The 13302-nt window shown below is 40.8% G+C and overlaps 1 protein-coding gene across 12 annotated transcripts in view; it reads left to right on the plus strand.

The window, feature by feature from the left end:
- Positions 1-13302, plus strand: part of DST (dystonin) — a 288896-nt gene that overhangs the window by 33251 nt on the left and 242343 nt on the right. For 3 of the 12 annotated variants that reach the window (XM_059842690.1, XM_059842704.1, XM_059842705.1), the window contains exon 1: positions 1143-1296. The exons of 5 other annotated variants lie outside the window; for them this stretch is intronic. In XM_059842690.1, coding sequence (XP_059698673.1) covers positions 1206-1296 — 91 coding nt within the window. In that variant the 5' untranslated portion in view covers positions 1143-1205. Of the gene's footprint in view, positions 1-1141; positions 1297-13302 lie in introns of those variants that run through there. 4 more of the 12 variants (XM_059842698.1, XM_059842699.1, XM_059842700.1 and 1 more) reach the window with 2 other exon arrangements.

Below are 13302 nucleotides of genomic sequence, written 5' to 3' on the forward strand. Positions count from 1 at the left end.
CGGCGGGGGGCGGCTCAGCAGGGCTGGCGCTTTTTTCGGCCCACAAGGCCGAGGCAGCCCCCGGCCGCCCTGGGTGGAAGCGCCGCGGGACCGCCCGCAGCGCGGGGAGAGGCCGCGGTGGCCGACGATGCTCCGTGAGGGGCGGGGGACCAGGCGCCGGTCTTTGTCCGCTCGGGGTGGACGGGGACCGGAATGGAGCCGCCCCGGTGTGCCAGAGGCGCCGACGGGCTCTGGTCCGCGGCCCCGCGACAATTGATGTCGAAAATAGGGCGGAGGTCTGCATCACCCTGGCGAAAGCTGGAAAACGCCTGTAAATTAATCCCAGAAAGATGCGGCGGTCCTCAATGCTCCCCGGGGACACCGCTGTTGTTCTCCCCAGCCACCCCGATTATATACGCGCCTCCGTGGGTCCTTCCCGGGACACCATTTCCCAGGGTAACCATTCCTAGCGGCGCTATTAGCGGGGGCAGCGCTGCGGAGCCGGGCTCTCACCAGCTGCAGGATGCAGGCGCGACTGGGGGGGTTGCGGAGCCGGCCCGACCGCCCGCGGATCTCGCCCGCCGCCGCGGCCGCTCCCCGCGGGCAGGATGCGCAGGACGGGGCACCGGCGGGCCGGGGGCAGGGCAGCAGCGACCTCACCGAGCGGGCCCGGCGGCGGGGTCAGGGCCGGGGGACAGCGGGGGAGCGCAGGCGCGGCGGTGACACCTGCGGCGGGGCCGCGCCCGGCCCGCCCCTCCGCTGGGACTGCGGGAGCTCCCGGCCCCGCTGGCTGCCGGCTTGGGGTCCCTCCCCGGTCGGTCCCTGCCCGTGAGTGCAGTGTCCCCACCGACCCCGTCAGCGCTGCAGGCGTCGCGTCCCCGCCCCGGCCGCCGCCACCCTCCTCGTCGCGGGGGGAGGCGGGGGCGGGCGAGAGGTGGCGGTGGAGCTCGCCGGCCCCGCAGGCGGTGCCTCGGCCATGGGGCTGGAGCCGGGGTCTGCGGCGGGGAGGCGGCGGCCGCCGCCGGGCTGGTGCCGCCCCTCCGCGCTCCGAGGGGCGGCTACCGAAACCCGAGCGGCCGCCCGCGGGGGCGTTTCCTCGGCCGGGCTGGCAGCGCCTCCCCCCGCCCGCCCCCCGCCCGCTGCCGCCAGGGCTTTTCTTGTGCCATCCCCGAGCTGCCGGCTGCCTGGAGCCGCACAGGCGGGCAGGGCTGGGCGAGCTGCTGGCCATGGCTGGCTACCTCTCCCCCGGCGCGTATTTCTACGCCGAGGAGCAGGAGTACCTGCAAGCCTACGAAGATGTGCTAGAGAGATACAAAGGTAGGGCAGCGCTCCTCGCCGTGCCGCCGCGCCCGCCCGGCCGCTCGCCACGCCGGGTGTGGCGACTGCGGACCCGGGAGGCGCTGGCGGTCCGGTGGGGAAGATTGGTGGCCCCGCGTTCCTGCGAGGGTCGGTCTGGGGGCAACGGAGGTGGGCGGCTTGTGCGATAGATATAAATACCATGTCACCTCATCAGTGTGTGACAGGCGCTCTCGCGTGTTTAAAAGTCGCTTTTTCGAGTGCAGTGCGGACACAAGGATTTATGTCTCGATGTGCATTCGTATTTAAAGCTTCGGTTTATTTTTATCTATTTATTTATTGATTTATTTGGTTTTGGGCGAGGGCAAAGAATTAGCTTAGTTCGTGTAGTGCCTGAGTTTTTTTATCGAATATAGATAAATAAGGAAAAAGGCATTTATCAGGGTGAAGATGCATGCAGCTAAATTAATCCTGCTAGAAATGTAAATTGCATTGATTTCTTAAGGACATCGGGATGGAAGGGATGGTTTGGATGATTCACTGCTGTTTTTCAGTACATTTGCTAGTACTAAATCTGAAGAAGCTTATCAAAAGTGTTACAGCTCTGATTTTAATCCAAGTGCGAAAGGGATGGAGTTAACTGTTCACACTGAACCTTCATCCTTGAAATAGTTCTTACAGCATGCCACCGCATATGCTGACATTTGCAGTGCTGAGTCCTTTTGTAATGTTAGGGAATAAGATGTTAGGTTTCACATCTGAAGTTTTTCAGCTGTATGTCTTCAATGAGTCCTGAAGATTTTTGTTAAATGGTTTCCACTGATGGGAATGGGAGTGGCATAGTTTAAGATAGCTTGATTTGAAAATACTGATAATTGATTTTATTTATTCTGTGTTGTTAGTAGCAGTATTTTGAATAAAAAACCCTCAACAGATGGTTATTTTGACTATGAGAACTTGTTGGGTCTGACTGTACTTTATACTGGTGTCACTTGCAATTTCATGTGTCATTAGCAGTATTGACTAATGACTCCTTTGTGTCTGTTGCCCGTTGTGTCAATGCAGCAATGGAGCATGTGCACCATTTCTGTACTCAAAAGCATTAGTGCATTTTGGTTGAGAAATAATTACCATTTGATGATTGCCATCATCTTCAAAACCATGTCTTTTTTTCCATTCTCTCATTTTTTTTAAGTCCTCAATTTATATGCAGCTGATCTGATTTGTGCAAAATTTTGGAGCTAGTAGGCTGTTTACTTTTTAAATAAACACTGAGAAAGCTTGTTTTTCTGCTTTGGATCACCTTTTATTTCCTGCTAGAATTAAGTTTAATAAGGTTTCTTCTCATACCAATTACTTGCTTAAAAACCTGGGAGAGAGATTAGGCCCAATTTCCCCTATTTCAATGGGTGTTTTATCAGGAATGAGACTGAAAGGTCTGGTTTTTGTAGATTGGGGAACAATAGGATTTTAATTAAATAAGCTCTGAAAGCTAATTTACATCTCTGTAAGAAATAAACCACTTTCTGAAAGTATTTGAGTATATCTTATTGTGGGGGGTAACACAAAGTCCATTCATATGGCCATTTTCAGTGACCCCTGAATCCTGAAATTATTTGGGAAGATCTAATATTTGTTGTCTTAGTTTTTAGTGTCATATTTTGTCTATTGGTATACTGTGTTTTGCCACTCAAGGTAGACTTTATTCAGCCATTTGTAGCAAGGGTAAAGGTTTGGACTTGTTTTAATGAAGATGTATTGGAAATCTGGAAAGCACATTACTTTCTAAAATGCGTTTTCAAGCCAGTCATGATTTCCCACTCGAGTCCCAGTAGTATGACTTCACTACAGTGATTGTTGTTCTGATGACTTGCTATGGGAGCTGATCTAATCAGAAAAGAATTGCTACAATATAGGCTTTGAAGAGGGAGTGCCATTTCTCTGAATTTCTCAGTTTTGTAAACACCTCCTTCAGTAAATTTCTTAATAAAATGTGAACTATGTTGGCTTTATAAGATGAGCTTTAATCTATAATTTTAATGCTGATAGTTCTTCTCTTTTTTTCTTTTCTATTTTACAGTCTGCAGAATGCTTCATACTCATCTAGGCCATTATCAGGGTGCCAAATTATCTATGTCCCAGCTGTTGAGTACTGTAACTAGCAGAGTCAGCTGTACAAAATTCATTGCCTGTCTTGGAAGGCTTGGGATCGTATGATGCCGCATCATTAAGATGTTCAGGCAGTTTGACTTGGGAAGATAAAAGCTGCCCTTTGTAAACATAGAAAAGTGAAATTTTACCCTTCCTCTGTTTCTGTTTCTAAAGTAGGCTGCAGATTTTGAAGATCATGCAATACCAAGTACCTTGTTGTTTTAGAAATTGAAAGCTGGATATTTGTGTGTCTCCAAATTCTGTCTGCTGATCATGTCTCTGGCTGTGACAGTAAATAATTAGGCAACTGTTTGCTAAATCTGACATAGCACTGAAGTGCTGTTTGCTATGGGAGAAGAGAGTGTTGTTTTCTGATCCCTGGTCAGCTCAGTTGCTGGCTGTCAATTTGTTTGGGGCTTTTTTTTCTTGATTAGTAATTATTTGGCAGTATTTCTAAAGCATTTTGATGGAGGGGGAAAAAAGTCACATTATCTCAGATGTTTTAGAAATCAGGTTGAATCCAGCTACTTATTCAGGGGAAAAAATTGCTGCTTTGTTGGTAGCACCTCTAAGAATTCAAAGGCAAACAGAGAGTGGCAATAAAACATCTAGAATAGTTTATCTGAAGTATTTTACATATTTCACAGCTTGTTTATGTAATATGAGAAATCATACAAATATTTGTTAATATAATTAAGACTCAACATTTTCTCAAAAATTATATTTGAGTTCTCTGGGAGGTTGTAAAGAACTTCAGAAATTATTCTTGGTGCTGAGTAAATTACCCCACAGTTGCCTGGGAACAAAATGTAGTGAAATTGTAAGCTGTAGCCTCTTTGATAAATAAGAAAATGTGCAATAGTATTTAATATACCTTTCATTTTTAAAGCATTAAATGCCATCTCTTTCATATGGCATAGGAATGCATTGTTTGGTGCCATTATTATTTGAGCATTAAATATTTGAAGATTATGATTTAAAGCTATGAGTGCAAGATGTTCATCAGATTTCCTCTGCTATAAATCTGAAGTAATAAACTGAGAATCAAGTGTATATATATAAATATATAATCTTCTTCTGAAATGGCCACTTTTTAATGTATTTTTCAGTTCAGGTAGTAAACTTTTATTTGAATGGCGGTTGCAACAAGCCTTTTCTAAAAGATTTGGAACAATTATGTAACCAGGTAGTCTCCATTTTGACATAATTTTTGATAGGGGTACATCTGTTAATGACAGCATGACTGCAATACCTGCAAAAGAGCTAATTCATGGAGTAAAATGTTGAATAAATCATAGTTATTCAACAACATTCTTTAACTATGTAAGCCCTTGAAGTTTGAAATATAGGGTTGTCTGAGCTGTGCAGAGCTTTTAATGCTGTAGATTTATGCATCTGCATCTATAGGAAACAGATCTATTAGAAAATTCAGCTTGACATAGCCGGCCGTGAAAAATACAGTCTTGCAGTTCAGGGGCGTGACTAAATTGTTGCTAATGCTAGGAAAGGTGATACATGAATCTTTTGTTTGCAGTGGGTGGCTGATGAGTGCTTCCTTTGGATACTTTGGGCTTACTGCATAGCCCTTATGTCTGTAGGAAGGAGGGGTAAGTCTGGGAGACAGCAAAACTCAGGAAGGGTTGTTAAACTTTGGAACATTCTGTTTCACTGTTGGCGTTGCTTTCTTGCTTTAAAAAGATCTGTAATACTACACATTCAGCTGAAGCACAGCAAACAGCTCTGGTTCTGTATTCCGAGAACAAAGACACTGGAGATGGACGAGAGCTAGCAGGTCATCTGATGCATTTTGTTGCCTGTGTAGGGTTCAGAGACAATGTAATTTGTTCTAATGATTGATTGAGGGCAATGTCAAGTAAAGCTGTTCTGACATTGGGTACAGGTTTTGAATTAAGATGGAAACAATAGATGCCTGTTGTCCAGCTCCTTTGAGCTGACTTCAAGAAGGGAGCATTTGCACAGAATCGTTTTTATACATCTGAAAATTAATTTTAGGAATTTGGAGGCTCCTAAATGTGTTAGATATCAGATTTAGGCCAGGGGTATTTTTCTTCAGAGGTGACTTCACAGAGCAAAGACAGTAGGGGCTATGATAGATGCTCCTGGCTCTGGAATATGTGACTTTCCTTATTTATGCTTTGAAGTTGAGGAGCTGAATTTTTAGTCAGCAGAAATCATGTTCTTCTGGGCTCTCAGCTGTGAACTAATTGGATCTTCTGCTTCAGGGTTCTGATTTTGAATGCAGAAGGAAATTCTGAAGTGAGTAATTGATTAGGTAGTTTCCACTATGCATAGTTTTCTTTGACCTCTTTTCAGGTGCTGGTAGTATCTGGCCTCTGGCCTTGGGGTTGATCGCTTTTCCTTTTTTTTCAAATGGGAAAGTTATTTCCCATTTGACTATTGGGCACGGGTGGATTATCCAGCTGCATGTCACCTAACCCTTCCTTTGCCATCATGCCAGTCTTCAGCAAGACTATCCTGTTGTTTCCCCTGCTCCTAGCTCATTTCCTACAACAGGTTACCCTCCCGAGAAGGAAGAATTGTAGCCAACAGAAAATGTCTTCAATTAGGGATGGAAACATAATAGCTTTTGTGGTGTCTGAAGTTGGGCAAAATTAACGGTCAACTTGGGCCACCTAGCATGTAAAACCTGAGGTTTTATTAAGTTTTAACATTCCTCCTTTTTTAAAGTGGAAGTTCTGACTTTTAAATGGCTTGGAGATGGGGTATTTCCTTGAGTACTTTCGTCTTTAATATGAACCAGATCGTGCTGATTTGACTTGTATGAGGTGTTCACTTGAGCTAAAGGGGAGAGGTCTTGGAGTAAAATGGAAAGAACCTGAATGTTGGCCAGTTCAGTGAGGTTTGTTTGTGTAAAGGCCTTGAGATTTGGGCAGCGTTTTCTGAAGCTGAATTTGGTGGGATACGTAACCTGTGGCTGCTTCTCCATGATTTTAATAGATACCTGTTTCCTTGACTAAGGCAGACAGAATTTGGCCATTGATTCAAATATCTTTTATATATGCATTGGAGAAGACATCAAAGGTCTGCTTCTTTGCTTTTCTGCTACTTCCCAATTCCCACTGAATCAGCAACATCTTTTAAGTAGAGCTCATAGGAATATTCCATAATTCTTTTTTTAGAATAAAAACCAAGAGATGGTCAGGTATGAGGGGAGATTAAAAAAGGAAAAAGAACTTCAGTCACTATTGAGTTAAAAGGTTTATTTTGTCTCAATCTGTATTTCTGGTTGAGCTGTTAATAATTGTTTTCTGTGATCAACTTGGCTAATTTCTAGTGGTATTTTACTTGAAAACCAGATCATACTTTATTATCTTTCCCTTACGCTATTTAAAACAAGCCTGATTTGAGGAATTTATTCCACCATTTCAACATGTACTTGGAATTAACTACTTTGTAAAATAAAAATGGGCTTATTCACATGCTTGAATTTAAGTGCAAGTATTTTATAAGTTCAGGCTTAAAATAATAACATTTTGTAAATGTCAAATATGAATGCAGCTTATTGCTGCGTGCCTGAAATGTTTTCTGTAAAACATCATTAAAGCCGTTTAATTTAACAAAGCCTAGTTTTTCTGTAGTGGGTGAAAATATTCATGTACTGAATGCTTCCAGTCAGCCTAGCTTTCAAACAGGTGAAACAATGCTTACAAAGACACTTCAGTCTGCTGGTCAAGTCCTGAAGGGCATGGTAATAGCCAGATCTTACAAGTTGATCTGTGTAGGCAGACTGGCCTTGGAAACCCATCCACCCACCCACAAAGGGTTCTTCCCAAGACTGGGGCCCAAGTAATAGTTGATCCTTTGATAAGGCATATTCCTCCTAAAGTCAGGCCTCCTGGAGGGAATTCCAGTTTGGCTGTAGCTGCCTTAAACGCAAGTCAGCGTGGCTCCAGCTTTAATTTTAGTTTACCTGGTGAGTACATAATTTTGCTGTGGAGTGTTAATCTATTAATTCCTTGGATTTTGTACAAGATCGCAATAGCTGCCAATAAATCTGTGAAAGGGTGAAGATTCTAGGCTAATGTATTGAGGGTTAAATTCTGTACCTTGCAATCACACAATTAGTGTAGCTATTCCTGTAAGACAAGGAGGATTAAGTCTCTGATGGGCTTTCCAGTGGCATAGGCCAAAATCTGCTCTTGATTATAGCCACATGGCCCTTTTGAACTTGGTTTGCTTTTAAACACATCTTCATTGTTCAGTTTCGTAGTTAATATGTGAAATTACAGCATTTAATGGTATGTTCTGCAATGCATATAAATACAGATCAGCACTTAAGTGGGGTTCATAACCTAATTGTGCTGGAAAACGAAATTAGTTTGGCCTGAGGTTCAGGTATCCAGCTATCTGACAGCTATGACACTTGGCACCCCGTGGATCTAAAATTAGTAGAGCTCTTCTATACTGGGATTACAGAGACGTGTGTATGTTTTAGTTCACAAAATGGGTAAAAGTCTGACTTTGTATACAGCTTTCAGAGGCATGTTTTGGGTGTTTTGCAGATGAGACTATGGGTGAACAGAGAAGTTCCAGAAAGTCTCTTGGTCTCTTGCTGGGTCCTGAAATGGATATCCTGTCAAAGTCTGCTCATAGACTTTGCTTCTCCCTGATCAGATTACCCTCTGTGTGCTCCTCATGTGACAAGTCTCCTAGGCACAGTAGAAGCAACATTAGAAAATTAGTGTAGCCATTTGGACAGACATTTTGCAGTAATGTTAATGATAAAGCATCCTGAACTGTTCAAGCAAAAGAGCTTTTTTGAAAGAGAAATGGCACTTTCAGTGCTGTGGTTTTTATTCAAACAAAACTTCTGTTTATTTTGGTGGGAGTCAGGAACTTAGCTATTGATGTTTGTAAATATTTAATGCTTGAAATTACTTTGCCTTTAGATAAATTTTTAATTTTGAGATAAAGGGTTTACATTACATCCTAGGAATTAGGAAATGACTAGGGCACTTGTCTGGAGAAGCCACTGCTGTGTAGTTGTATATAACTTCTGGGAATAAGGTATTATTGCTAAGGTAGTTCTGGTTTCAGAGTAGGATATTTTCAAAAGGACATATAGCAATGTGATTGCAACTCCCAATGACCTTTAATAGCAATCAGGCTTTTCCCTGCTGTTTGTGCCTTGGGAGTTTTCCTCCAGTGGCTTTGTGTTCATTATTGAGATCATAACCTGATGTTGGAAGCCATTTCATAATACCATGTATTTCAGATCAGTTCTGCATTTGAAATTCAGTTTTTGAAATGTTTTAGATATGAAATCTTCTCTGCAGAAAAATTAATAGTAATTTTTAGAAAGAAAGTTGATTTATGAATTAAAAAGGACATACATTTCAAACATACTGAAATTTTTTTCATAGAGCAGACTTGTTAGGCTTTATGCCTTCTACCCTCTTAATTTTTAACAAAGCAATTGGTGAGAACATTTGTTGTGGTTTTGGGTAGGTTTTCATTTTGCTTTGCTGGAAATTTTTGTCTACCTCCCGTTTGCACTGGAGTTAAAGCAGCCTTTGGCTCAGTATCTCTTTAAAGTAGAGAAGAACAGACACAGATGAGCCACAGGAAGAAAGCCAAAGTTGATTAGGTCCCTTGATGAAATTATCTTATTTTACTGTGCTCAACCGGATACTTTTGCACTGTATTTTTTTTTTCCCAATATTTTAAAATAGAGCCTTTGTTAACAAAGGCTCTAGGATAGATCTGGCCTCTATTTGTGAGGCCAGATCTATCCTACCCCTGAGAATATTCACCCAAATTCTCATTTTCTGCTGTTGCAAATTGTATTAAATGAAATCACATTGGTTCTTGCAGACCTTGTATGTTTCTACTTAAACTGTACATTTATTTTTGCTTTCTCATGGATATACATTTCCTTCAGATCTTGGATTACACAGAGTCTAGCCATCCAACATGCTGTTTAAAGTGGGTGTATGGTAGGACTGAGCAGCATCAAACAGTTATAATCTAATTTATAAAGATTATATTAGTGTCCTAGAAACAATGCATGTTTATGCCTTAATATTTTGACTGTCATACTGAAGCATTCTTTTGCTTTGGGAACAACATAATACTCAGGAGAATTTCAAGAACTAAGTTTACACTTTGAGAGCTTGTGTGACTCTCCAATAATTTGCAATATAACACCAAATGTAAGGATTTGATTAAATAACAATCACAAGTGGGTGATCATCTTTATTCTAAGCTTGAATGTCATTTGAATTTGGTGCCTAGATTTTTGTAGCCATTTCAGTGGCAACGCTGTGAATCATCTGTTGCAAGTCTGGGTGTCTGACTGAATTGTTGATGGATCTTCATGTAATTTGTTCTGGATACTGTTTTTTTTTTTTTTCCTCTTTGCATTTCCTTATCTGATACACTCAAAATACAGACTCAAAAGTCTACTCACTTCTGATCTTCAATCATTTATCTTTTTTTGGGAATACTTCTTCATTGGAGGTTGGAGGAAGCTTTTGTTTTTTTAAAAAAGACTTATTTTCTAGCATCTGGAAGACCCTCAGTCTTTGGGTCCCCTTTCCTTCCTTCATTACTTTTAAGTTAAATTTTAGCTGTAGATTGGATTCTTTGTGGGCCTGCAGGCAGAAGATGGGTTTCCTTTGAGGTGCTTCTTGTGGAGTTGAACACCAGTCATCAGGCTGGTCCCTTTGCTCTCATGGTGGAAAAAGAGAAGTCCTCTATTTCGTTCTCCTTCTGCTGCCACTGGCCCAGAGAGCACTTGAGCACTGGCTCTAGTCTAGGAGGCAGTGCAGGCTTCACTCCCTGAGCTGTAGTTAAAGCTGTTGAGACATCTCTGAGCTTTTCCTTATCGTAATGAAATGTAAAAATCTGTGTGTGTTGAATGAGATTTCTCAGGCTATGTGGCCACGTGCTGGTTCCTGCTGTGAACTTGAGTTCCTAGAGTCAGGATCAAGCCTGACTGGAACTTGAGTATCAGGTCATGCACTGACGTGCTCCTGTCCCACTGTGAGAGAAATTCAAGGCTGGTTTAATCCCTGTCAGGGAAAGTGCAGAGAGAGGGAACACCACCAAGGGGACAGACAGATCACTTCTGAAATGTTTCCTTTGCTCCTGGCTTCAGTACTCTACTTGCAGCTGGATGTGTGAGCATTGCTGCTCAGGGTGAGAGAGGCAGTCTGGTTTTGCACTGCCACTGAAAGCAAATGCTTCCACCCTGCTGTTAATTATGAAATACACCAAGATGTTTTCTGTATCTTAACTGCATTTGAAACGCCAAAGATTTGTTTTCCATGTGTTGGCTTAATGACTTGGCTGGTAAATAATTTTAGTTTGATTTATTTGCTTTTTTTCTTCTGAGTAAATAAACAGATTATCACAGTATTTGTCTTGATGACTAGCAGTTAGTTGCCCAAGATGCTATATGAAATAATGGAGTCTGCTTACAATTTGATTTTGTCAGTGTAGCAAAAGAGAGTCTAATTAACAATTTTGTATTTTCATATTTTTTTTTAGTTAAAATGTTTTTACTTCAATATTTCAAGATTAATAATCTCAGGATCTACAAGTTCTTTCTGTGCCATGGTACTAAAGGGTTTAATGTCTGTACATATTCTTCAGTGCTTCTACTATTGATGTACTTGGTGATGTGAGTGTGATTGAATGTAGTACTTCTGTTGCATTAGTGTTTTATGTAGTGTATCTTTGATATGAATTTAAGAATTCCCTTTCATTTTTTTTTTCTTTTAGGTAGTTCTCAAATACCTAGTATAAGATCTATTGATTTGTATGCAGCTAACAGACAGTTTTCACTGATAGTTTTGGTAGTTCAGAGGTGTTTACCTTCTGTTTGTAATTTTGTTGTTTGTTTTTTTTTTTAACTTTATTTTAATAATATTTCCTATCTTGCCATTTCTAATAGTCCTCCTAGTTTCAGTAAATGAATCTGAGTTCTCCAAACACGTTGTCATCATCAGACAAGACTGAATGTTTTTATTTGCTGCCTTCTCCAGCTCTTTAGTAAATGTACAATACATTGTTGACTTCTGGAAGACCACACCTTTTTCTCATGTTGGAAGACAGTCAAGATTCAAGAATTTATTATTCTGTAAGTAATTTTTCAGGCTGCAAAAGGATTGTGCCCTATATTCTTGTTGATTTTTAATTAGCTTTTGTAAATATGAGTCAAATTTCCTTGTATTTATATACACACACACACACATATATGTATATATATATATATATATATATATATACACTGCCATAAACATAGCTGGTTTTGGCTGGTTTTGCTTTTAACTCAAAGGAAATCAAACAGTTATGGAGAAATTTGATTTATCATGACAGAAATTATGGGAACAGGCTGCCCAGGGAAGTGGTGGAGTCACCATCTTTCAAGGAATTCAAACCCGTGTAGATGTGGCACTTGGGAACATGGTTCAGTGTTAGTTTTAAGACTGATCTCAGTGATTTTGGAGCTCTTTTCCATTCCATTACAGAACATGACATTATATTACATTATATTATGTTACATCACTATTTTCCATTATGAACGTTGTTCCCAGTATTTTAGGTTTGGTTTTGTTTTAATTTGTGCTTTCCAGTTACTCTTGGTGGAACTGATTAGAGCTACACCACTAATCTCTCAAGCTTTTTCATTCATTTCTTACAATTTATATGGATAACAGTGATCTATTTTAGTCTAGGTTTTTGTAAACAGTTTTGTTGTTTTTTCTCTGATACCTTAAGTCCGTTCTGAATTTGTAGTTAGTTGGTAGTAGATGGCTATGTATGCTGCTTGTTGGTGGATGTATTTAGGTTTCACATCTAAATTTATTCTTTGTGACTTCTTTCTGTGATGAAACTTAGCAATTTTTCTGTAAAGGAGGCTGTGGGGAAAGGAAAAACAAATTACTGTCTTAAAGCCTAGGTCGTTTCTCAGTAAAGAATTCATTCAGCTACTAAGCCTTTGCAGTGGCTTGTCTATTCTCACCACCTCCCTGATTCTGATAATCTGTGAACATCTGTGTTATTGTCTGATTTTGTATCACAATTCTTATTGACTTTTGATAGTTACTAATTCTCCTGCTTCTTTTTTTATCCTGATTTTTCCCACCATTGTTTGGTTAGGGCTTCTATCTGACTAAGAATTTTGCTGTGCCAGAAAGCTTTCCTGTAACATGTGCCTGTTTACTTGATGGCCCTGGACATTTAGTCTGCTAGCCTTCTGGTACCAGAGTAGATTATACTCCCAAACTCCATTGCAATCTCTTTCCTTGTTTAAAAATTACTTTAGAACTTCCCTCCATCACCTAACAATATCTGTGGTACATCTAACAGATGGGAAAATGTTGGAAATAGGGGCACATGTGTATTGTAAAGCAAAAATTTCCCTTTCTACCTAATGTTCTCTCATTTTATCCTGTTAAGATATGTATTTGTTCAATGTAGCTTTGGTTTCAATGTCTCCTGCTTCTATGTGACTTACGTGTTATGCTTTACTCTGTTTTATAACTGTAAATCCTGGTCATTTTTAATATAAGTAATTCAAAGATACTATTGTTGGCCTTTTTAAAATCGAATGTAATTTTGACATTTGAAATCTTAACTGCATTAAGATTTTTCAGTGTTTGGTAGCTACATATTGATCTTCTAAAATTTCTCTAAAACTTGAACAAGAAGACATATGGAGTGAAATCCTCACTGTTAAATGCTAGTCATCCCCAGTCTTGTCCAAAATACTGACAGTACATTGTGTTATCATGCAGATAAATGTCTTGTTAAATTATATCTTGAGACAACTGATCAAAACAAAGACTGAATCATGATTTCAAGATTTAACCTTTTCAAATTAGCAGT

Source organism: Haemorhous mexicanus, chromosome 3 (genome assembly GCF_027477595.1).
Source record: "Haemorhous mexicanus isolate bHaeMex1 chromosome 3, bHaeMex1.pri, whole genome shotgun sequence".
Classification (NCBI taxonomy): Eukaryota; Metazoa; Chordata; class Aves; order Passeriformes; family Fringillidae; genus Haemorhous; species Haemorhous mexicanus.